The 23,411-nt window shown below is 30.3% G+C and overlaps 1 protein-coding gene and 1 long non-coding RNA gene across 2 annotated transcripts; one reads left to right on the top strand and one right to left on the bottom strand.

Moving 5' to 3' along the window:
• Positions 1–732: 732 nt before the first annotated feature.
• sax (saxophone) lies at positions 733–16,693 on the bottom strand. The gene is made up of 10 exons (XM_014426918.3): positions 16,267–16,693; positions 15,863–16,044; positions 12,325–12,529; positions 10,814–11,031; positions 9,537–9,751; positions 7,797–8,019; positions 6,056–6,243; positions 4,026–4,120; positions 2,490–2,620; positions 733–1,773 (listed from the first exon to the last, which is right to left on the bottom strand). Exons 1-10 carry the CDS (start codon positions 16,313–16,315, stop codon positions 1,639–1,641), a joined length of 1,641 nt encoding a protein of 546 aa, XP_014282404.1. The 5' UTR covers positions 16,316–16,693; the 3' UTR covers positions 733–1,638.
• Positions 16,694–16,806: 113 nt separating this feature from the next.
• On the top strand, positions 16,807–22,251 carry LOC106684694 (uncharacterized). Its single transcript, XR_010844202.1, has 4 exons — positions 16,807–16,943; positions 19,207–19,542; positions 19,613–19,776; positions 22,083–22,251. It is a non-coding gene; the product is annotated as an uncharacterized lncRNA (long non-coding RNA).
• The last annotated feature ends 1,160 nt before the right edge of the window (positions 22,252–23,411 follow it).

Here is a 23,411-nt window from a genome sequence, read left to right on the forward strand (position 1 = left end):
AGAGGAAAAATATTTTTTCCAGGTTGAAAACAATATTCCGAAATTAACAGTAGTAATACAGACGTCTTATATAGCATTGGAAAGCCAAAGATTTTAGAAAATATGATATTTAATATGGAAAGTCATAGAACATATTGGAGAGTGACAAACAACGCATCCATAAGAGATCTGTAACGAGTTTGACTAAGCAGGCACTAGCAGTTTTTCCATTATATCTGTTAAGCATTGTCATGTTGACAGTCATTAAATGAATACTTTTGTATTTCACCCAAGCTAAATATGAGCCTTTCAGTGCCCCTTCGCCTTTCAAAACCCCATATAATCATTCTCAGTATATTCAATAATGATTTAATATTAAATAAATGGGCTCTTAGAAGACTTGTATACTACTTTGTTCAGTTGACCTTCTCATTGTTATATTGTTTGAAAGTATATTGAATTTAACAAGGCAGGTCTTGTTTCAGGGTCTTAGCATCTTATAAAATTTATTGCTTGGTCCCTGAATTCTAAAGTAGGAACTTCAGAGTTCATTGTGTCAAAGAGATAAAATAATCTAAAAATACAAGTAAATTGTGAGACTGAACCGTTCTGTATTGAGACCACATGTAGAATAAAGAAAAGTTTCACCAAATTGATTTTTATCATATAGGACTCCTGAAGATAGCCTGGATGGTAAACTACTTGTCTTCAATATATGTATATATAGTTGACCGTAAAGATTTAAATATAAGTAGATGGTCAGGGTTGCGGTCAAAAAAAGAACAAATAGTTTAAAACTATTTTTTCTTTTTTTGACCGCAACCCTGACCATCTACTTATACTTGTTTTCAAGTTCAATATTGTCGGTATTCAGAACAAAACCTATTGTAGTCAAGTACTGCGGTTATCTGTTTTGTAGCCAAAGTACAACAAAATTTCTTACAAAAACCTGCTTTATGATGAGTAACAATTTATTATAACTTTTTTTTACTGTATTCAGTAATTTAAATTTCAAGTATAGTTTAAATCACACTAAAGTGCCAAATATTTATTTTCAAAGACTTAACTCATTAGAGTGTTATTTCTTTATCTTGCAACTAAATTTTAATCATTTGGTATCATTTCATATTTTTAATTAAGTTCATTTAAATATTATAATTAAAAACACATTCAATTAGTTTTCTTTGTCATGAATATCAAGTCTTCCTTATCTTTATATAGGTTAATGTTAATCAAGGTTTTACAGCATTATGCTTTTACCATCAAGATTACTAAGAGAAAGATTGTTAGAGGACATCAACATTTTTCAATCAGGATTAGGTAATTTAAATTAAAGTTGTTCTAATAATTAATTTTGCATGAAGAAAGAAAGTAAGCTAAGATGGATTAAGTTTTTACTCTACAACATTTATTGTTAAAATAATTAAGGTAGTCATACAATAATTGCTTCTCGTCATATTACTTATTGATTAGCAAGTTCATTTATGCAGATGTTAATTCTACACACATTCATAGAAAAAATTTACAGAGTTTATATACATAAATTATATGTACAAATATACAAAATAATATTAACATATGTACAACATTAATCCCCAATATACAACAATACTGATTATAAAGAAGTGAATGATATGATGAGATTGAAATGATGATGTGTCAGTAAATGATATTCTCCATGTTTGAACTCGTAGCTAGCTTGATGAGAGTTTTCTTAACCCTTAATGCAGGCAATCTTGCGTTAGCATTTTGATGCCAACATTCACGCATGACTTTTCCCATACCATTTAATATCTGAGACAAACAAAATAAGAGTTATTGAAAAACAAAATAAACCAACATTATGTCACAATATAAATGAAACTACTGAAATGAAATTGGACAATTCCAAAAATTAAGTCATTAAAAGAGATGAGTGGTTGGTTGGACTGATAATTAAACATTATATTTACTCACAGATAAGTCAGTTTCAATATAAAACTAAAACTTATTGTTTTATTTTTATCTAGACTATTGACTGATTCAAATAATGAGCAACAATTATAATAAAAAAATGAAGTATTATTATTCAAAGTTTCACAATTTCAAATAATGGACTAGTTTATAATGAATTCTCCGACCTAATAAAGTCGACCAAATCAATTTTATAAAAATATTTTTGTTTCTGGACCTGGATAAATAATATTTGTTGAAATGCCGACTCGGTGATCGTCAAAGGGTTGAGTAGGTCCCTAACTGACAACTTCTTTTTAAAAGTAAAAACACGTGGGCATGCCCAAGTTGAGGAATAATTATAATCAGAGGAGAAGATGGGAGGGGGAGGGGAGGGGGAGGGGAGGAGGTGCCGTTAGCAGAAAAAACACAAATAAATAATTCTTTTGTTTATTAGTGTTTTTCTGCTGACCGCACCGCCCCCCCACCATCTTCTCCTCTTATATATCTACGGTCAACTATATTCACCTTATTAATAATTATAATCAATATATAATAAAAAATCAAAAAACACTTACAGGATCAGAAGCCCATCTATTGGGTAGGACTGGTCTCTGCTGATCAATACAGACTATTTTTCGCATTTCTTCAAAGCTTGGATCGGAACCAACACGATCATAGAAGGGAGGTTGATATTCTTCAACTATTCCTATTAATGTTAAATTCAATTAACAATGCTATTCGATTTAATTAATAATGAATAAGCTAAGTGGAAGAAGACATTACGTGACAGTTCAGAAAGAAAAGAAATTTTTGCTAAAAATAATATTTTGAATATTTCTTTCTAAACAGGACTTTCAGTAATTGTTTGAAACATTCGGTTGTGATAAGAATTCAGATTTACTGTATAAAAAATCATCAACTTCAAATTTTCTAGGATTCATTTGTTAGACAGCATAGTCACATTCATCAAGAACATCACATGTTCTTCCACTTGGTATGTCAAATGTAAAATAATTATATTTAAAAATTTGAAAATCTATTGTTAAAAATTACTAACATTTTATAACAACTTCAATTAATACATACAATATTTTTTTTTTTAATTTCAAATTTAATAAAACAAAAACCGAAATTTGTAAGTGTTCTTTTATCAAAAGTTTTATTTTTGTATGCACACAATAGGGGTTAAAGATTGGGGACCAATTCCCTTTTTAAAGAGTGCCCTTTGATTATTCGATTAAGATCTACCAATATAAATTTAATTATATTAAAATAAATTATGCTACTTTAATGGTCAATATTTAGTATATATAAATAATAAATCTATTAGTAAAATAATAATCTACTTCGTTGACTTTAGACTTATTTTTATTTTTAATGGCTCAAGATTTTCCAGATATCATTAGCCTTTGATATATCTCTTTCATATATTTTTTTATACAATATTGTTCAAAACAACAAATTAAGATCTTGAAATAAGAAGCAGTTCAAATTTAATAATCTTTCATTAAATAATTTTTTTTTTTTTAAACTCCTCTGGTAAAAGCAAGATATTAAAATATTGATGTCAACAATATGCAGTAAGTTAAAAAAAACAACATAAATCCATTATACACAAAAATGTCATTGAGGGATTAAAACTCCTCAGATCAATATCATTTAGAATTCATCACACAGCCATGACTAAGCTGATCTTATTCCAGATTAAATTTAAACATTTCTATTTAAAAATATATATATTTTTATTGAAAGATTTTTATTTAGAATATTAATATTGATACCTGCCATAAATTTGGTAGGTATAAATGGATAAATATTATTTAAATATGTATTGTTGGTAGTGTGAATGATAAAAAAGTTCCTCCACATAACAATGGACTTTCTTAATATTGCAATTATCATTTATCTTAGGATATTTTTTCAAAACAATAAGCACCCCCTTCTGTCATAAACTTATCCCACAAAACTATTTTCCAACTCAAACTGTTCATTAAGCATTTCTGATAACAAATAATACAAATGAAAAAATATCTTATTTCTAGACAACATAGCAATCAAATGATTTATTTAAATAAAAAATAAACTAATAACGATGATTGGTTGAAACATACCATTGCTTATTACTCTTCTGCCTAATTCCCACAGCACAAGACCAACAGCATACATGTCAACTCTTCTTAATGCCTCAAAACATTTTGTGTCTAACCTAAAAACACAAATTAAATAAATAATTTGGCATTAACATTAAATAATATCCTCCGGAAGTAGAACTACATTTTAAATTAAGACAGAAAACTATTGTACCAACATTGCTTCAAAATATAACATGTAATGAAATAATATACATGTAATAAAAAATAAATTTAGCACTTTTTTGTAATGGTTATTGTTACTTATAATATATATTTTGGAAATTATGTAAAAATTAAATTTATTTTTTATATATTTTGGAAATTATGTAAAAATTAAATTTATTTTTTATATATTTTGGAAATTATGTAAAAATTAAATTTATTTTTGAGTGAAATATCTTTTTTATATTTGATTCCTTAGCTACCAAATGATCCAGATGCAAATATAACCATTATTCCAAAAATAATATCTAGGGTTCCAGATAGGTAATCATTTTTAAATTTGTCAAATGTACATTATGACACCCTCCCAAAATAGGAGTTTACTCTTTGCTATATTCTTCTACTGTCCTTACTCGGGCTAACTAATAACCGGTGCACACAAGGATTTGTGATTGCATTTGATCATTTTCCAACTGATCCATTTAAAGTTTAAAATAGTAAATTAGTTAGGAAACTATAATAAAACAATATATATAACATTGACAAAAAGTGAGTCATACTAAAAAAAAAAAAAATAACATAAGTTCTCATCATTATAATACTCTCTGTGGTAATAAAACATTATGATTTTAGGGTTATGATGTTGAAGGAGGAAATATGTGTTAATAATTTTTCAATTTTAAAACTCATTTTAAAAAAAAATTATAAGTTTTATTTTATTACACCATTAAATCTTTTACTAAAAAAAAAGTAATATCAAATCTAAAAAAAATTATATGTATATATAGTTGACCGTAAAATAATAAATAGTTGTAAACTATTTTTGTTTCTCCTTTGACCGCAACCCTGACCATCTTCCTATACATAAAAAAAATTATGTAGCTGAAAACATACATAATTTTTTTAAAATTTGATATTACTTTTTTTTTTTAGTAAAAGATTGAATGGTGGAATAAAATTAATTTATTAATTAATTCTCCATTTAGAGCTGAAGATACAATAGTGACATCAAAAGATATTTCGTTTCGTTTGAATCTTAGTCATACATTAATTTGAAAATATATAGTTAAATAAAAATATAGCTAACATTAAACAAAAACAAACTATCTTTTGATGTCACTATTATACTGTTTATTATATTTTATCAGAAAATAATAGTAAAATGAATAAATAGTTAATTAACATCAAAGACAAATGAACCATCTTATTATGTGACTATTACAGTTTGTTCTACACGTGAATAATAATTTGCTTTATATATACATTAAAACATGATGTCCAAGGGCAAAGACTATTTATGAGTTTAAATATACGAAAAGGCCATTGCAGACTCAAAAAAATATATAATTTATTAATCTAGCCAAAGTTTCACCCAACTTTTTCCTGGAAGTTCTTATTTAGTTACCATGATGAAGTGTTTGCGCTGAACACCACTTATTTTTTAATGAAAAATAATCCCCTGAGCCAAAAATTTGGCAAGATTAATTAATTGTATATTTTTTTTAGACTAAAATAGCCTTTTTTTTGTATCTGTATATACAATTTTTTATGTAACTTCATAAAATAAATTTCCAGATGTTAGCCGATGTCATAAATTCGTATTTTTAGAGTCGATCCAAAACTTAACAACATATCAAAAAATCTGAGCTACTAGGCCTTTTTTATTTTGAAAGTGCTTCTTTTTCTGAACTAAAAGGCCCGTTCAAACAGAGAATATCTGTATGAAGGAGATAGAATGTATGGAGAAAAAAAGGAATAGTAATAACAATATAAAGTAATATTAATGGCATTAACTAATGAAAATAGTCAGAAAAAATACTTCATAAGAATAGAATACTAATGCTTACGTTTCATCAAGTAATTCGGGACTCATATATCTTTTCGTTCCCACTCGAGTATTGGGAGCAATTTGAGTTAATCCTGTAGATTGGGTATGAGTGACAGCAAGGCCAAAGTCTGCTATAGCACAGGTTCCATTGCTCTTAACAAGAATATTCTTACTTTTTATGTCTCTATGGGCGATTGATGGTTTTCCCTAAAACAATAATAATCACAACCAGTTATTTTATTAATTAATAATATGATTGAAATTATTAACTACAATTCAACAACAATGTGCAAAATTCTTGATGTGGGTTACTTAAAAAATCCTCAAAATTTATACTTCATTTTAAAATCTATACAGCTCTTATATAGAAAATATTTTTCAAGTTGTCTTTGTGATCCTTACCATCTAAAATCCAAAAAGCAGCAATGAAACATAAAGATAATATCAATAATTATTTTTTACGATCCTGACAAATTGTGGTAGGTTGAATAATATAACAAAATGCAAACTTAACATATTTTAATAAAAATAAATGTTTAAACCTTCTATAGAATAATTTCATCTAACATTTATACAACTGAATTGAACAAAAAATAAATTCATACTACTGTTCAATATTGCTTAAGCTTAATTATTTAATCAAGTTTAAAAATAATAAGTGCTAATACTAAGAGATTTTAATAAAATAAAAGATAATATAATTGAAGGTTTGAACTGCTAAACCCTCTAGATCGACAGTTCTTTAATCCTCCAAATCTCACTCAAAGTGCAAATGAAACTTGAATATTTTGGCAATAATGTGCTGTAAGGTAAGGAACTCTCATAAGGAAAAATTTTCATCGTGTGAAGCAAATACCTAAGCAGTACACTGGTTGCTGAATCCAGAGAATGTTTTAACAATATTGATTTTTTAAAAACAGAAAGGGTTATTTCAGACAGGTTTAGGCTCTTAATTCTGGCAGTAAACATATAAGAGTTTTACATTTCACACCATTAATTACAAAATGGTTAAAAGCTTTCAAAACCCAAAACACACTTGCCTCAAGGAAATATATTTTATTATTTTAGCCTAGGATATTAATTACATATGTCAATGATACATTTACATTAAAGTTGTCTAATTTCCCTTATTTTTTAATATATTATTTTATTTACATTATTAACATTTATTATTAATTATTAACATATATATTATTAATTTATTAACAAATTAACATTTATTTGACATTTTCAAAACTTATAAGTCTTTAATAAAATCACTTATGATCAAAGGCAGTTGAACCAGTATAAAAAATACTCCTGATAAAGAAACTAGGGATTTTAAAATAATGACAAAACTGATGAAAGTTCAATACTAAAACCTCTCATTCCAATTGAAAATGAGGAACTAAGCCTACGAAACCAAATTTTTAAATTAAAACCACGAATAAAATGTTTCTTATTATGACATAAGTGAGATTTTTAATGAGAAATTTACTAAAGATTGTGTAAGCTCTTTAATGAATTTACAAAAAAAATTTGAGCTTGAATGAAATAAATAAAGAATTCTTAATGAAATATTAAACCTTAAGCTCTTCACCAAAAGATAATTCTTTGATTTATTGTTAAATTTATACAACTATGATCTTCATGATATTGATTCATGAACTGATATCGATCAGGCTTTCTTTCACACAAAACTTTAATCTATAGTTAAGAGCAAACGAAGGTGTTAAGATAAACATAATAGGCAAACATCTAAGTTAATAGATTTAACTTACCTGAGTACCAAATATTTCAGTATGCAAATGCACAATGCCATTCATGGCAGATATCGCTAACGTGAGCATAGCAGCATGGCTCAAAGTTACCAAGTTCAAATAATCATACAACGAGCCGTGGGCATGGTAATGCGTAACTAGCCACAATTGTGTACAAGAACTGTGAGATGTCATGTCAGAGCCAATGTAGCCCAATATGTTTTCATGGCGCAGCAAAACAGTACTAGAAAAAATAAAATAAATAGTAGACTAAAATAAAACTAAATATTTATTCCACAAGAGTATAAACTAAGATAAAATCAATTCAGGAAAAAGTGAAACTCCTCTCAATGAACAATTTTCCAAAGATATTTGTTTAGACATAGAGACAACTCAACTCTTTTCTTTAACATATATATAAAAAATTGAAACTAAACTAAACTATGTTTTTTATAAAAGTTTTGAACTATAAGTAATAATCCTGGTTAGGGAGAAACAAAAGTAACCACATTGTAAGAAGAGAATGTTCAAAGATTGATAGTCTATGGCATATAACAAAAACAAATTTAATTTAATTCTTTACATTCATAGTTTAAAACGATAAAAATAATATCTACAAATTCTGCAGTAATTTATCTGCATTACTTCTGAATTCGCAATTCGATAAGCAACTGAAAATCAACCATACCCATTTTATTATTAGTACACATTATATTTTTGCTGATCAATTTCATCAAAAGTAATTGTTATTAAAAATGAATTACTTTCTTCTTCAAACATAAAATGAAATAAGAAAGAATATCTTTGAGGTGATAAGTCATTCTGATCTTATTTCAATCTTCATACAAACTAAAAGAAACAAAAAAATAACAATGAGTGAACTGGAAAATGCATCCACACTCATATAAGTGGGAAAAAAATGTTATTGCAGAATTCTTTTTAGTAATAGATAATAGATCTTGGTAGTAGATTCATTTTTTAAAAAAAACCCTGATTTCGGCTTTAAATCAATGATATACAGATTTTAGGCAACTATGAATATATGGGTCAGAGAGCTTTAAGGTGGGCAAAAAAAAGTAAAAAACGTAAGTCATGATAGATACCCAATGAGGTCTTACAGTTGACAACATTCATCTTTTGAGAGTATATCGAACATAATCAATCCACTTTTAAGTTGGAAAAAACCTCCAACTGAAACAAAAGAAGAGCTATGCCCAATAGAGATCTCATTTTTCTCTAGGAAAAAATTAGGTCCCAATCCACAATCTTCACTAATGGAATATGGAAGAAATGGTTTGAGAAACTTTTGGAAACCCTTCCTTATAGTTCAGACTTGTCCATCTGTGACTTTACTTCATCTGTAACCTTGAGAGAATAACTAGAAACAGATTCAATAATTTAATTAGTTAAAAAATTGTGCCTTAAACAATTTTCCTGAATATTCCTGTATTCAATATGTTGTGACTAACAAATACACCTCCCCCAGAAGTTCATACTAAACAAAATGGCCATTATTACCAGATTCACTCTCGTATTAATCAAGTTGTATCTATATTATTTCTATTTAAACGTAGGTAACATTATTTCTTTGGAACGCGTCGTAGCAAAAAGATTGGAATGGAACACATGCCTGGTCTTAAAGGTAAAGAATTATTTTACACTTCTCTAATTCATTTACTCCTTGAAAATGCGCACTACAGAAAATGATGTTAATGCTAAAAGGCAGGTACTTCATTAATGACACTATGACAGAATACTAACCTATAGATTTCTGTTTCCCTAGTCCAGCTAGCTTCTTCACGAGACAAAAATATTTTTACAGCTACATTTTCCCCATGCCAGATACCTCGCCATACTTCACCATAACGGCCTTTTCCTATGCACTCTGCAAGGGAAATCTGCTTTGCAAGAGTCCTTTGAATTAATAGAGGAAGACCACTACCTGACCCAGATGTCATACTATCATCATGGTAACCCTAATAACAAAAAAAAAAAGGATTATTCATTAAAAAGTATTATTTTAATTTTAATGACTTTTTAACACAGACAATAATAAACATAAAATCAAGTGATAAAAATAATTTCTTAATCTAATTATAAAATTAATTTTAAGTTGAGAAAAAAATATGGTTTACAAAAAGTTAACCAACTAATGTTCTCAATCAACAAAATGAAAGGCTATATTAGATATTAGTTAATGAAGTAAGTATAAAAATGAGATTAGAAATCATTTGTTCTACACAAAGTTGCAAATTAATGTTTTTACACGACTTTTATAAAAAAAGTTTCTAAATTTCCCAAGTTCTGTGAAAAAAAGGGTTTTGCAGTTTGTTCATGAATTGTGAACTATATTCAAAAAGGACAAAGAACAAAATCAAACAAAACTTTAATTCCCAGGAAGACCTAGCCATACATTTTAAATTTCGGTTATTAAACTGCTCATTGTACTAACAAATGCAGTGGTTGAAGTTTAAGGCTCAACTATCATAATTAATATTGTATTGAGAGGTTATGTAACCACACGAAGAAGGTAATTCAATGAACTAGAAGAATTAAACCATTTTTTTTTTTTTTTTTTTCATATTGTTCTTTCTGAAGATAACAGATTTGCAAGAAAGCATGACTTTATTTAATTTTGAGCCTAAATACACAATTGAAAAAAAATTATCCCAAGCATATTAGCAATAATGTAAGATCCCTTTTCTTCAGGATATGTAATATCTCTATTTGGTTAGTCTTCTTTTCATAATGCAGATGTGAGATATGTGCTGTCTCTATTCTGCATATGTATGATTTTATCTTTTTCTTCCCTGATGGTGCCAGAGAACTGGGAAAACATTGACCATTACTTTTTTTTACAGATCTGTTGAAGACTAAAAGGCTTTGTTTTAGAATCATCCAATAGTATAGTAATTTACAATTAAATGTTCTTTTCATTAATTAATCGTTTTTTACTATATTATCTAACTTTATTTATATTATTAAACAAGCGAAGCAGATCTTTATATATAAGTAACCATTTCTGAAATTATACTCACTGTAAGAGCCGTATCCGAAGCAGTCCCTCTAAAATCGTCAGGTAACGCTGAATACGATGCATTAGGGGGCTGAGGAGGAGATAATCGCTTCACATAGTTCCGACGAAGAAAAAATAAAACAATAACTCCAATCGCTACTACTCCAATAACTGGGCCCGTGACAGCCAATCCAAGTCGCCACAGATATCCACCATTGTCCTGAGCTGACTTGATATCCACTAAAACCAACATTACATTCAAATTACTTAAACTATAAACTACTTATAACATGTCAATGATTATTGGCTCATTACAATACAATACATCACATTTAGATCAGCTTCTTCTTATGAGGAAATAAAAATAAAGTATACTATAAGTTACAAATAAATGATCATAAATTAGGATTGCAATTGGATTAAGAATGACCCATAGAGTTTCAGTTTCTTATAACTCAATTCTCATAGAATTTGCACCATTTATGAGAGTTGTACTACGACTATTAGAACTGTCCTCAATTTTTTTAAGAAATTTAAGAGCTGGTAATTATGGTTAGAAATATGAAGACTGCACCGGCCCTCCAGCAACAACAGATACAGACCTGATAATCGAGAGTATGATTGCTGAAAATCCGGGATATGATGTGCATGAAATAGTGGATACTACTAAAATTTCCAGGACAATGGTAAATAATCATTTAATCAATATGGGATATGTGAATCGATATGAAGTTCGGGTTCCAAACCAATTGATAGAGACTAGCCTTTTGAACTACATCTCTACATGCGATTTGCTTCTTCAGTGACATGAAAAAAATCTTCTTTTAAAGAGGCAAGTCCTCTGACTTAGATTTTATATCAAAATATGCATCAAAAACACACTTGGTCTGAGGAAAATCAATCTTTAACTGTTGCAAAGCCAGAACTTCATCTGCAGAACATTCTTTTATACATTTGGTGGTACTGAAAAGATGTAGTGTACTATGAGCAACTTCCACAAGGTAAAACAATCATTTCTGCAAAATATTTAATCATCTTGATAAATTGAAATCAACCACAGATGAAAAACGGCCAGAATTGATGAACCGACATGATATCATTTTTAAACACAACAGAAAACCACATGTTGCATTGGTAGTAAGACAGAAACTCTTTGTTTGATTGGGACATTCTACTTCATCCTCCATACTCTACAGATCTAGTACCTGTGATTATGACTTGTTTCTCACACTAAAAAATTCTCTCAAGCGAAATAAAAACGCACCTCAATGAATATTTTAATAGTAAGTTTCACCAATGTTGTTTAGAGGATATGATGAGGCTTCCTGAGAGAACAAAGAAGGTAATAAAGAATAGTGGTTCCTATATAACACAATAAATATACCTTAAACAATAAATATCGTCTATTGATTTTACACAAAAAAAAAAAAAAAAAAAAAAAACTTAAAGGACACCCTAATACTATGACAATGGTCAGTTCACAACTTAAAAAGTAATTCAATTATGAGAATAAAAGCAAAAAATAATACATACCAGCAAAGTTATCCATAGCCAGCTCAGGAAATGAACCATTATTACAAAAGTCTCCCTGGCAGCAAATCATTTTAAACTGTTTGAATTTCATTTGCACAGAATCATGGTGATGTGAACAAAAGAAATGAATCTGATCTACCTTAGTAGTACATCCCCTAGACTTCAACACTGTGCCATTAATATCTCTTTGAATATACTTCCAACACTATAACAAATCAGAAAATAAAAAATTACAAACCAGTTTACATTTTAGGTTACAAATCAACTTGTAGGGAAATTAATACACATATATTTTCAAAAAATAATTCATCAAATGAGGAATTTAAAAGAAAAGGTTTTAAGAAGGACTTGTTTAAACAAATTGTTATTGCAAGCAATCAGCATGCAAATCCATTTGTAAAATGTTCCATACAAAACTTTCATAAAAATGTATATTAACTCCAAATATATATTCAGATGGTACAGTATCTTGGTTTATAAAGATTAGGGACAACTTGACTAAGGTACTTCGAAGTATCTTTTGTAGAGAATAAAGGAAACATACAAAATTTTACTTTAATTAGGGAGTGAGATACAGTACTACATACAATAATCAAATACATGATGGAGGCCTCAGCAACAACATAAGCTAATCTATCATTGAGGATGAAACAAGATGTTATAACATACTGATATAATTTTAGCATAGAATCTCCCCCCTAAATATTCAAGTGTTCAAATGCTATTCTAGAAATGGAAGAGCAGTAAAAACAAATAGACAATACAATAATTGATTTGATGCTACTAAGATGGATGATAGTAGCTGTTAGTGTTTTGAAAATATTATGTCTTTTTAATTAGAAGGAAACTGTTTTTAATTTTTCCAAGTTTTGGTAACCTATAACCAATGGCATCAAGTAATTCAACAGAACTTGACTAAAATTCATGATGTTTAATTCAATACAAAAGTTAGATCAACACATGGAATTGACTCTTCATAATTCATGATTCCAAATATTAACCAACAAAACATGCGAACATCAGAAATTAAAAAATGGCCCTCTACTCTATAAGGTGGTCAAGAAATAAAAAGATAACATTGTATAATAAATAATTTTAACCTAGGAATGTAAGAGTAGTGATAGACAAATAGAGAATACAACAAATCAACAACTATGTCCTTATCAATGCAGATGGCATTGTTGTAAATGTAATATGTCAAATGCTTGTACAGAAAAAGAGGGAAAAAATCTGACAGGCTGGGACCAGGGAGAGTAGTAATCCTGGCTAAATGCTCCCATAAACAGAGACACAAAAACAGTGAGGTGAAAGAAGACAAAATATATATATAAAAACCAAGGAAATTGCACTTTTTCAAAAATTAACTTTGCTCTCATTGTTAATTTGTTCATTGTACATACTTAGTTTTATATAGGTATATATACAGGTCATTTTCATTATGTAGAGGGTACTATTGCGAAAATTTGTTGAGAAAAGGTAAATTATTTTTATTTCGAGATCATTTAAAATTTTATATACTGATATTGGTTTATATAAAGGTATATTTTTCTTTGAATGTTATGGCTAGATAAGGAGAGTTTCCAATTTATTTCTCTTCGAAGAACTCAAACCTCAAATCAACTGACTAAAATGTAACCGGCCAGAGTCATAGTTCCAAAATGGACTGTTAGCAGTTCTTCTATACCAGATCATTCATTAGGAACCATTAGGTTTCCAATACTCTTTTTTATTATTATTACCCAATATTAAATTGGGTTTTCATGAATATGCATGCTAACATTTGAAAATGGGAGGACGAGTAGTCTCTTAAGTGATAAATAAATTACAGAAACCTCAAGTGATATAATATTAATAGGAACAGCTCAATTAACAATGAAAAGATTCAGTCATAGTTCACAGAAATAGTAGAAATTATCTGAAACTGGTCTACCGGAAAAAATGCTGAGGCCATAGGTAAATAACTGAAATGGCAGTGAAGCCATGGTCATTGATTGATCCGATTTCACTTCACAATGAAAGGTTAAAAAAAAAAAAATTATTTTATCAATCAAATACAAACCTCAATTTTTAAATCATTGAATACTTAATTCAAGTTATTACGAAGCAACAAAATTTATAATTACAATTTTAGGAACATATTACTTTGCAGGAAGAACATAGATTATTGCTTTAAAGGCTAAGTAAATTATGACTTTTAAAGCTGAAATTCTGTAAATTTCTTAAATGATTAAAATAATAAAACAATATTAAATAACTACTAATAAACAATCTGATAGCCTTTTTTTCTTCACTATTTAGAACCAAGAATACAAGAGGAACAACTAATATAAATTTAAGTAAATGTCAAAAGTGATATAGATTCATTGCTAACAAGGGGTTTTAGTAGGGAAGCTTTGCAGGGAACAATTGCCTTTTAACAATTTTTTGTGTTATATCTTCTTGTGAAAATGTGACATATCATAGATCGACCAATACTCACTGTGTGTGTCTGTTTCAAACTTAAGATAAGTAAGGCTACCATGGAGGACAGGTTTCACACTTTTCCCAATTATAGCAACTTTTTAAATATTGCTCTATTTAACTATCTTAAGTCTCCTCTTCCCATTCTAAGTTAATGTTTCAAAAGTCTAATAGGACCGTTGCTAAATCGGAATTTTAGTGCAGTCGAATGCTCTATCACTGTATAGCTCAGCCCTGAGGACTTATTGTATATATTTGTATATCTGTATGTGATATTCAGTATTTTTCCGAGAGGGTATGAAAAAAAAAGAGGAGTTTTAGTGGGGCCGGTTTGCCAGGAAGGATTGCCTCCAATACTTTTTATGTTATAATATCTTCTTATGAGATTGTGACAATTCAACATCAACTAATACTCCTTATAAGTATCTTAGTATCAGTTAGTATTTCATAAGAAAATTATCAAATCAAATATAAAACTTTTTAATAAATGAAGAAACTAAGCAGATATTTAAAACTCAGCACCCACTGAGACTCCCCATTAAACTCTGACCTTTACAATGCATGTAATAGTTAGAGAAAGATGAGGGCAGAGGAAGCAGAGTGGAGTGATTTAATAGTTGGAGAGCTCTATCAATTACAAATTATTACAATTTTGAAAATTAGGCCGATCTAGTCTCAATGGGCCTATACTTGAGATGGTTTTCAAATGTCACAAACTGCTATACTTATTTTTTTTTAACTACCAAATAAACAAAACTTTTATCATTCCTTCAAAAATTCTTGAAATTTTTGTTTGCAAGAAATTACTAAAGAACATTACTTTACACATGATTTGGTCCAACAAAAGCAGAAATAGAATGGACACCAACAATTAACAGTTTGAAATGAAATTGTAACATGCTATCAGTGACATTCAATTGAGGTAGTCAAATAAAACTGCATTCGACAAATAAAAACTTACAAGAAACTAAAAGAAATATGAAATAATGGGATAATGAAACACACAAGAGAAAAATTAATAGTTAACTACCAAACTAACATAGGACTTATAGAAATATAACTTAACAATTTTAATTACCTTATAGGCATGATAACAAATTTCGACTGGGTTACAATCGGGACCTTCACAAGAGAGACATTTATATTTCTTTTGATTCGATTCTAGGCTCTCACTCTTAAACTTTTTTGATAAATCCAGGGATTCTTCTTCTTGGGGATCTTCATTGTCTTGTAAAGATGCAAAAAGACTGTCTCCATTCACTGGTAATCGGGAGAAAATAAAATTAGTAATAAAAACTACATTTAAAAGAGCTAATATAGATGCTGAGTAACATCATTAGACAGGATTTAGTAATAATTAAAGTTATTATTTAGATAATTATTTTGTAACTACAAAGTAATTGGTTAATGAAAATACAAATTTTTATTTCATGTAACAAAACAAATAAAAATAAAACAAAATCACATAAACAAAACACTTACCACATCCAACAAATAATATACAAATACAAAATAACCTAAATACACCCATCGTCAACTGTTAACATTTCAAGACGTGAATTGGATGAAGAAATAGTACATATCATTACAGTTATCACGATCCATTGGATATTAGATTAATGAATTTGTCAAACAATGTGAGAAGAATTGGTAAATCGAAAAATGTCATCTAAACATAATTTAACCAACCACTGTTATGGACGCCGTATCATCAGTGTTACCAACATCATATTTAGAGTTTTCTGTCAGTTGGAGATATCAACTTAACATGGAGAGGGGGGGATTGGAACCGCTTAAGCATTAATCCGGCAAAAACGTTATTTACGTGGTTATAAATTTATTCAATTTGACCAGTGATCAAGATATTAAGTGTTCCCTAATAACTGATATTATTTGTACCACGTGTGAAAAGAAATCTATCATTCCTTACGAACTGACATAAACTGAACTAAATTTTAATTATAAATAAAAATGCATTGTTATATAGCTGATTAACAATACTTTAATGCATACGTTCTAATTTCTAATTTTCTAAATGTAGTTCATAAACAGACAATTTTAATACACTCAAAAAAATACATGTACTTACACATTCATACAACAGACTCGCCCTACAAAGGAAGTTAGATTAATGAAGTATTATTCAGCGTAATAAAATGGTAATGTTCAGGTTTGAATCATAATCGTACTGCTATAGAATATTTAATATTTCTTTAGTTATCCTCTTGTCGTATCCTAGGTAGAATGCATAATTGCTAAATAACAAATAAGATCAATATTGTAGTGTGGAGGCAAATTCAGGTCATTCAACGAACGTATACCTAGTCGTATTAAACTGTAGGTTGGTGGTGTTAAAATTAAGAAGTGCGCGTCTAGCTATTGTAAAGCGAATATTATGAAAATTTTAATTAAAAGTTAGTAAATTGACGTCAAAAGTTAGCTATCGAACATATTCTTGGATTCCTTATTATTTTGTTTCTAGTGTTTATCCGAAAATAAATGTTAGTGCCTGGAAGATGGCAAGTATAACAAAGTGTGCATCAGACGCGCTCATAGTGGAAAACTTACCCATATTTCTGGAACTGGTCTATTTTTTTCCAAATATTTTTCTAATTTCCAAACTGTACACTAGGCTAATTGTGTAGCGAAAACTGGCACAGACGCTGAAACAGGAAATGAAGCACTCGGATACAATACCTGGCGGATTGGAAAAACAGATTTTTATTCTCAATATGGCATTTTGTTTTGTTTTACTCATATGATTGATTACATTTATGGATAATTTCTAAGGATCGGAAAAAATCATGAACATCCATAATCATTTTGGTCATTCTGTGAGCTAGAAGTTATACAAGATGTTAATTACCGACATAACTTGCCTTAGTGTGGACTCGAGGATTATAGTTCTACTTGCTCTAGTGGTGTAAGTGCGGCATTTGGTGGTTAGAACAGTAGGTTTAAACAATGAGCGGCAAGAATACTCTTTATGAAGTTTCTGGAATCGCATATCCAATATTGAAAGATACTGCTGTTTTATTATTTTTCGCTACAAATGAAAAGTCCATACAGCTTTCGGAACGTATAAGACGTAGAAAGTATGCAAGTAACGATGAGCAAATCGCACCTTACAACTGTGGAGGTGGTTTTGTTAGATTAGATGGTTAGGAGCTAAATGGGCAGGTTGAGCCTTAGCCCTCCTTGCAGGAAGGAAACCACTCGGCAGGGTACGAGCCTTTAGTCTTGAAGGAGTAGGCAAGTCCTTTGGGAACGAGCCATAGGTCCTTGCAGGAAGGAATCTTGGCTTTACAGGGAACGAGCCAACAGTCGTATTGTAAGTCCTACGGGTACGAGCCGTAGGTCCTCATGCGTGAAATTAAAGACAAATGTACATTTCCAAAAATAGCAATAGAATGTGCCGATATAGTATGCATATTATTACTCACTGCCTCCTAAGGAGGAGACTGAACTGTGGTCTTCCAATTTCTAAACACCATCGAGAGATGCTACGTGTAAGACGTTTAGTCTTAGTGGATCAGTTGAATTCTGAAAATTATCCTGCAATACTGAAAATCGTTATGAAAGGATATTTTCTTGTATACTTTACATATTCTGTATACTTACGTTCTTATTTTGTACATTGGCATATTTTTTTGGTTTCAAATAACCAAACTATTTCCGGTGGTTGATTAGGCACCATGACAACAACCTGACATTCGCTACTGAAAATTCTGCGTCATAAAACCAGCTCCGAATGGGAACCTACTATGTAAAAATGACATACGAATAATTTTCTGAAACTACTTTTTGATTAATGCCTGGATCAAGTGGTGAACAAATTACTGCAAGTCAGGTAAAGGGAATTAGTAATAAGGTCTTTGCTGGAAAAGGTGGGTATTAGGAAATGTTACTCCTTCTTTATTGAACTTGGATATCAGAAAAGAAAATTCTCAAGCTAAAGCGAAGGATGAAGCGCAATTACGTACATACTGAGTTGCTGATCACAGGATTCAAGGATAAAACTAAACCCTTTTACCTTATTCAACTAACAAAGCCAGGCGAAAACCAGTCAAAACTGAAACACTAGGCAGCCCCTTAAATTTTGTTCTATGTTTGTAGATCAGAGGTAGGTGCTGTAGCGGTTTTTAATTTATCGCAGGTTTTAAGATCATCTTATAAAAAATAAAAACAAAAAACTGTACTATGGTTCTCTCCAATAATTTTCACGCGGCAGAGAGTGATCACCAGCATTGCCGTGGAGCAGCAATTATTCTCACTCAAATAACTGAATGATTCCCATTTATGCAGAGGAAATGATAGTTTTATTATTAAATATCTAAATACAATTATAGAATTATATAGGTTCCTATCACTATTTTATTGTTAATATATTTTAAATTAATATCTGAATCATTGTTATTCCAGATTGACCAGTTCAAAAAGATGGCAAAGTCTACTAATGAAATCAAAAATAATAACAACAAACAAATGAAGATTAGTTCAAATAAATCTAAATCATCACGCCCTATAACTAATCCTACTCCTTCAAAACTGGTTCCTCGTAACATGAATACAAAGAGAAATAGAAAAAATACTAAACATGTTGAGGACATTGTTCGTGATATCCGTCATTTAAATGTAATTGATTTGATTTCGAAGTCAGCAACAGTAATTACGGAGATTTCATCACACTCGAAACTAAAAAATGAAAATTTTGAAAAGGATAAAAACAAAGAATTGGACACAAAGTTGACACCTAAGGTATGAAAGGGCAAAACGTTTTAATACACAATTAGTTCAGCATTTATCTAAAGTTTGATCAAAGTGTTAGCTTTCGCAGGTATTGGATGGTTTAATGGAAAGGCTAACACACATGAAGGCTAATTTCGAAGAATCCTTGCAAACGGTGAAAACCCTAGGAAATTTAATGAAAGAGATATCAAACGATTTTAAGTCACTCTCTAAGGCTATGAATGACAACATTTATTTGCTGCAGTAATGATTATATATTTAACAATTTATTTATATTTAACAAAAGATGCATTTCGTTTTGATATTGCTCTAAGAATAATATATTGGCATTGGTATTTGGTGGGGGAAACAAATCCGGCAAGTGGCCTAGTGGTACCTGAGTTGCCACCGCGTACTAACCAAGGTGGGAGTGTCAAAATTCATTTCTCAGGACCGCCGAAAAACAAATATTAACCGCCCCAGGTGGGAATCGAACCCACTACGTTCCTAACCGAGCTCCCAGGGACCTACGTCCCAACCCGCACGGCCGTCACGTCCCTAAGAATACAATTATTTGCATTGGTTTTCAAATTTGAAGTCATTTATTACCAGAAACTACTCAAACGACATTATTTGGGCTGTCTTTGGGTGATTTTGGAAATAAATGTCCCAAACGTATTTATATTTCTGCATACAATGATCAATTTTAAGGTCGTGGCGACACCGACACCGCTACCGGTTGGTCGATATTTTTACTAATACAGCCACCAAATAGCGCGGCATGACGCAACCTACCAGTTAACACGGGAACTACTACTGTCATCAGGCAAACGCCGTGTATTAATATTTGAAATATTTCTAGTACATACTTCAATTTCACACATGTAACAACTATTTGATCCACTGAAAGCTAACGTCTTGCGTTTAATAGCCTAGAGAGTTGACTAGGTGGCTTTTGGAAGGCCCCAGTGAGAATCTTCGCTTCGCGGAATCCCCCCCTCCCCGTTAGGTGGCAGAGAATATCAATATACACAGTGGATCAGTACATTATTGTACTTTTGGGAATGTACATATGTCTGTTATTTCTCTCTGTTTCCTTTGGATCTCTCCTCCTTCCTTCCTATTGTACAGACCAGCGGCAATTACTCTGCCATGACTTACATTTTAAGTGCCTACAGATTAGTACCCTGTAGAATGAAGTTTCCATTCTTCAAGGACCTGCGGCTAGTGCCCAATCAGAACTACTTGCATTTCCTCCTTCGCGGCTGCAGAGCGAAGTTTCCATCCTTTGAGGACTTACGGCTAAATACCTGTAAGATTCATTCTGTCCATTCATCCAGTTATCTAACCTATTTGAGCATTCATTATGGGGCCTTCTGGTATAGAGTTCCTCACATTGTCCATTGGAGTCAGACTATCTAACACAACCCTAATCTCGACAAGGTATAATTCTTATATGTGGAGAAGATTGTCGGGGGTGCGATCAGCAACAAAACAAAAACCATTTATTCGTGCCCTTAAGTCTCTCTCTCTAAGGCTATAAATGATAAAACGTTTATTGGTAGCAGTAAATGTTTGGCACGAATTAATAGTTTTTGTTTATTTGCTGAACAAACCCCCCGACCATCTTCTCCACATATTAATCTACTATCAACTATCAATACCTCATTATAATTCTTTTAAGCATGTAAGTTCAGCTTTACTGATGTCTAATGTAGGTTCCAAAAAAAATATTTTTTTTTAATGTCACCTTAATAGTCAAATAACTGCAAAATCGAACAAAAAAGGGATGTGTTCATGAGTAAAAATAATAGAGATTCTGTCAAAAGGAATCGACAAAATTTAAAACTCACAATGTTCAAATCATCTAATTAGATTCAATAGCTAAAATCGTGAGCAATGATCATTTTAATTTTTATTATTTTGTTTCTTTCAATATAATTAATATCATACGCAACGTATCATCATCACACCCTCATTCCTTACGGTTTCTTGCTATGAGCTGGCTTCTTTTATCAATGACTTTTTTTTTAAGAAGGGAGTTATCCTACAGATACTTTTTTTAACCAGTGTGGGAAGGTCGAGTTATCATTTGGTGGGCCGCCACGAAATAAAAGTCAATCCTCTCCCTCCCCAGGACCGAATCGATCCGGTACCGCTGCAGACTCGAAGTTGCTAAGTTAACGACTCAAATCCCTCGGCTACAACGGCCAATAAGATTGTTCCACCGCAACGACGTCATTAATTGAATAATCCATTCCATTATAATACCGTCATTAGTGTCTTCAATACTTTTAAATGTATTCAATTTATACTTACGTAATTGCGGAGTGATCACGAAAGAAACTAAAAAGGAAAATTATTCCTTGAATAATATTAAATTTCAATTTAATTAATTAACCAAGACAATTATGTGAAACTTGGAATTTATGTAACCGATTTTTTACAAAAATGCAAGTTATTTCATAGAATAGTTATTCTATTATAGTTACGTTAAATTACGATCAGAGTTTTTAAATATGATATAAGATGATAAAATATTAAATAATAGCAAGTGTTGTTATTTTCAGGCATAATACTATACAGAAATTCCATGCATTAGAAAATAAAGAGAAAAAAATGATCAAAAAATATCAATTTATCGAATATATGGTAAAAAAGTTCAAAGATGAATTAGAGAAGACTAGAAAAAGTTTCAATGTAATCAGATCGAAACAATAAAATTATATACGAAAGCAATTCAGTGTTAATTAGCATTTGGCCTCATTATTATAATTAGATGGAAATATTTCCAATTATACTTACATGTAATTCTTGAACGCTTATCAACGATAATTTCGTTGGTTTTTTCAGTTTTTAAATACTCTAATACTGATGTCAAGGTTTCTTGTTTCATTTTACTTGAATGAATTATTAATGCGATATGATTTTTTTTCCGTAAAGTGAATTGAAAATAATTCCACTTTAAGGGGTATCACTTAAATTAGTAATTTAACTGCAGGTGGAGTAATCATCGTCACACTTGAGAAGCAAGAGAATCTTGCTTTAACCCTCAGTTTTACCAGTTTATTTAAAAGCCAAATGAACAGATATTACATGACTTTAATATTGAATTGTATGACATTTCTTGAAATTATTTTAAAAATTTTCTTTACTATTTAAACTCTGATTGGGACTGCGAAATAAAGTACAAAAACTTACCTAATAAGTTTGAGATATCCATCGAAAAGTAACGAATATATATTGTTAATTTTATGTAGTTCACAAGCCTGATGAATAAATTATGGTGCATAAGGTGAATTCTATAGAAGTTAGTTAATCTAGATAGGAGTTTTATATCTGGTTAATGATTTATTAATTCCCCATTATTTTTTAATTTAATCCTGAAAAACGTCATCAGACATGTAAGGCGTACCGAGAATGGTTAAATCTGGTTTGGTAAAATACCTCTGCTGGGGTAAGCTGATGATTTGGTACTGTTAGGCAAAGATGCAGGAACAATTAAATTAAAACACCCTGAGGAATACCACAAAATGACTAATGATCATTTCAAAATTTACAGCATGTCTTCAAAAATATTGGAATGTCTGATGTGATTTTATTTGAGATAGGACAATAATCCTAAAGTGTGCTTAATTACTACGAATAAAAATACTCACAGTTCTCATCCTGGAATCAAGTGAAGAGGCTAAAAAAGAAAACGAAGGAGATCACGTGTTTTCTGATCCTTCTAGTGTGTTCTGACCACCATTCAGTTCTACATTTTCCTTCATAAATGTTTATTGGTGGGCATTTCATAACTGGTCTAGGTAGTGACAGACGGAAAAGGTTTTATAGAGATTGGTGTGTTCCATTTAAAGTTGAAATTATGTTTTATTCCAAAACTTGAGAGAATTCTG

Source organism: Halyomorpha halys, unplaced genomic scaffold, assembly GCF_000696795.3.
Source record: "Halyomorpha halys isolate HHAL.00 unplaced genomic scaffold, Hhal_1.1 Scaffold602.1, whole genome shotgun sequence".
Taxonomy (NCBI): domain Eukaryota; kingdom Metazoa; phylum Arthropoda; class Insecta; order Hemiptera; family Pentatomidae; genus Halyomorpha; species Halyomorpha halys.

Excerpts from the sequence above, each read along its gene's own strand:
- sax (XM_014426918.3), bottom strand. The coding sequence starts at position 16,315 with ATGGGTGTATTTAGGTTATTTTGTATTTGTATATTATTTGTTGGATGT. Across the intron at positions 11,032-12,324 it reads GGCTATGGATAACTTTGCTG|TGGATATCAAGTCAGCTCAG; the intron begins GTATGTATTATT and ends TGTTGGTTTTAG. Across the intron at positions 1,774-2,489 it reads ATAGATGGGCTTCTGATCCT|ATATTAAATGGTATGGGAAA; the intron begins GTAAGTGTTTTT and ends TGTTTGTCTCAG.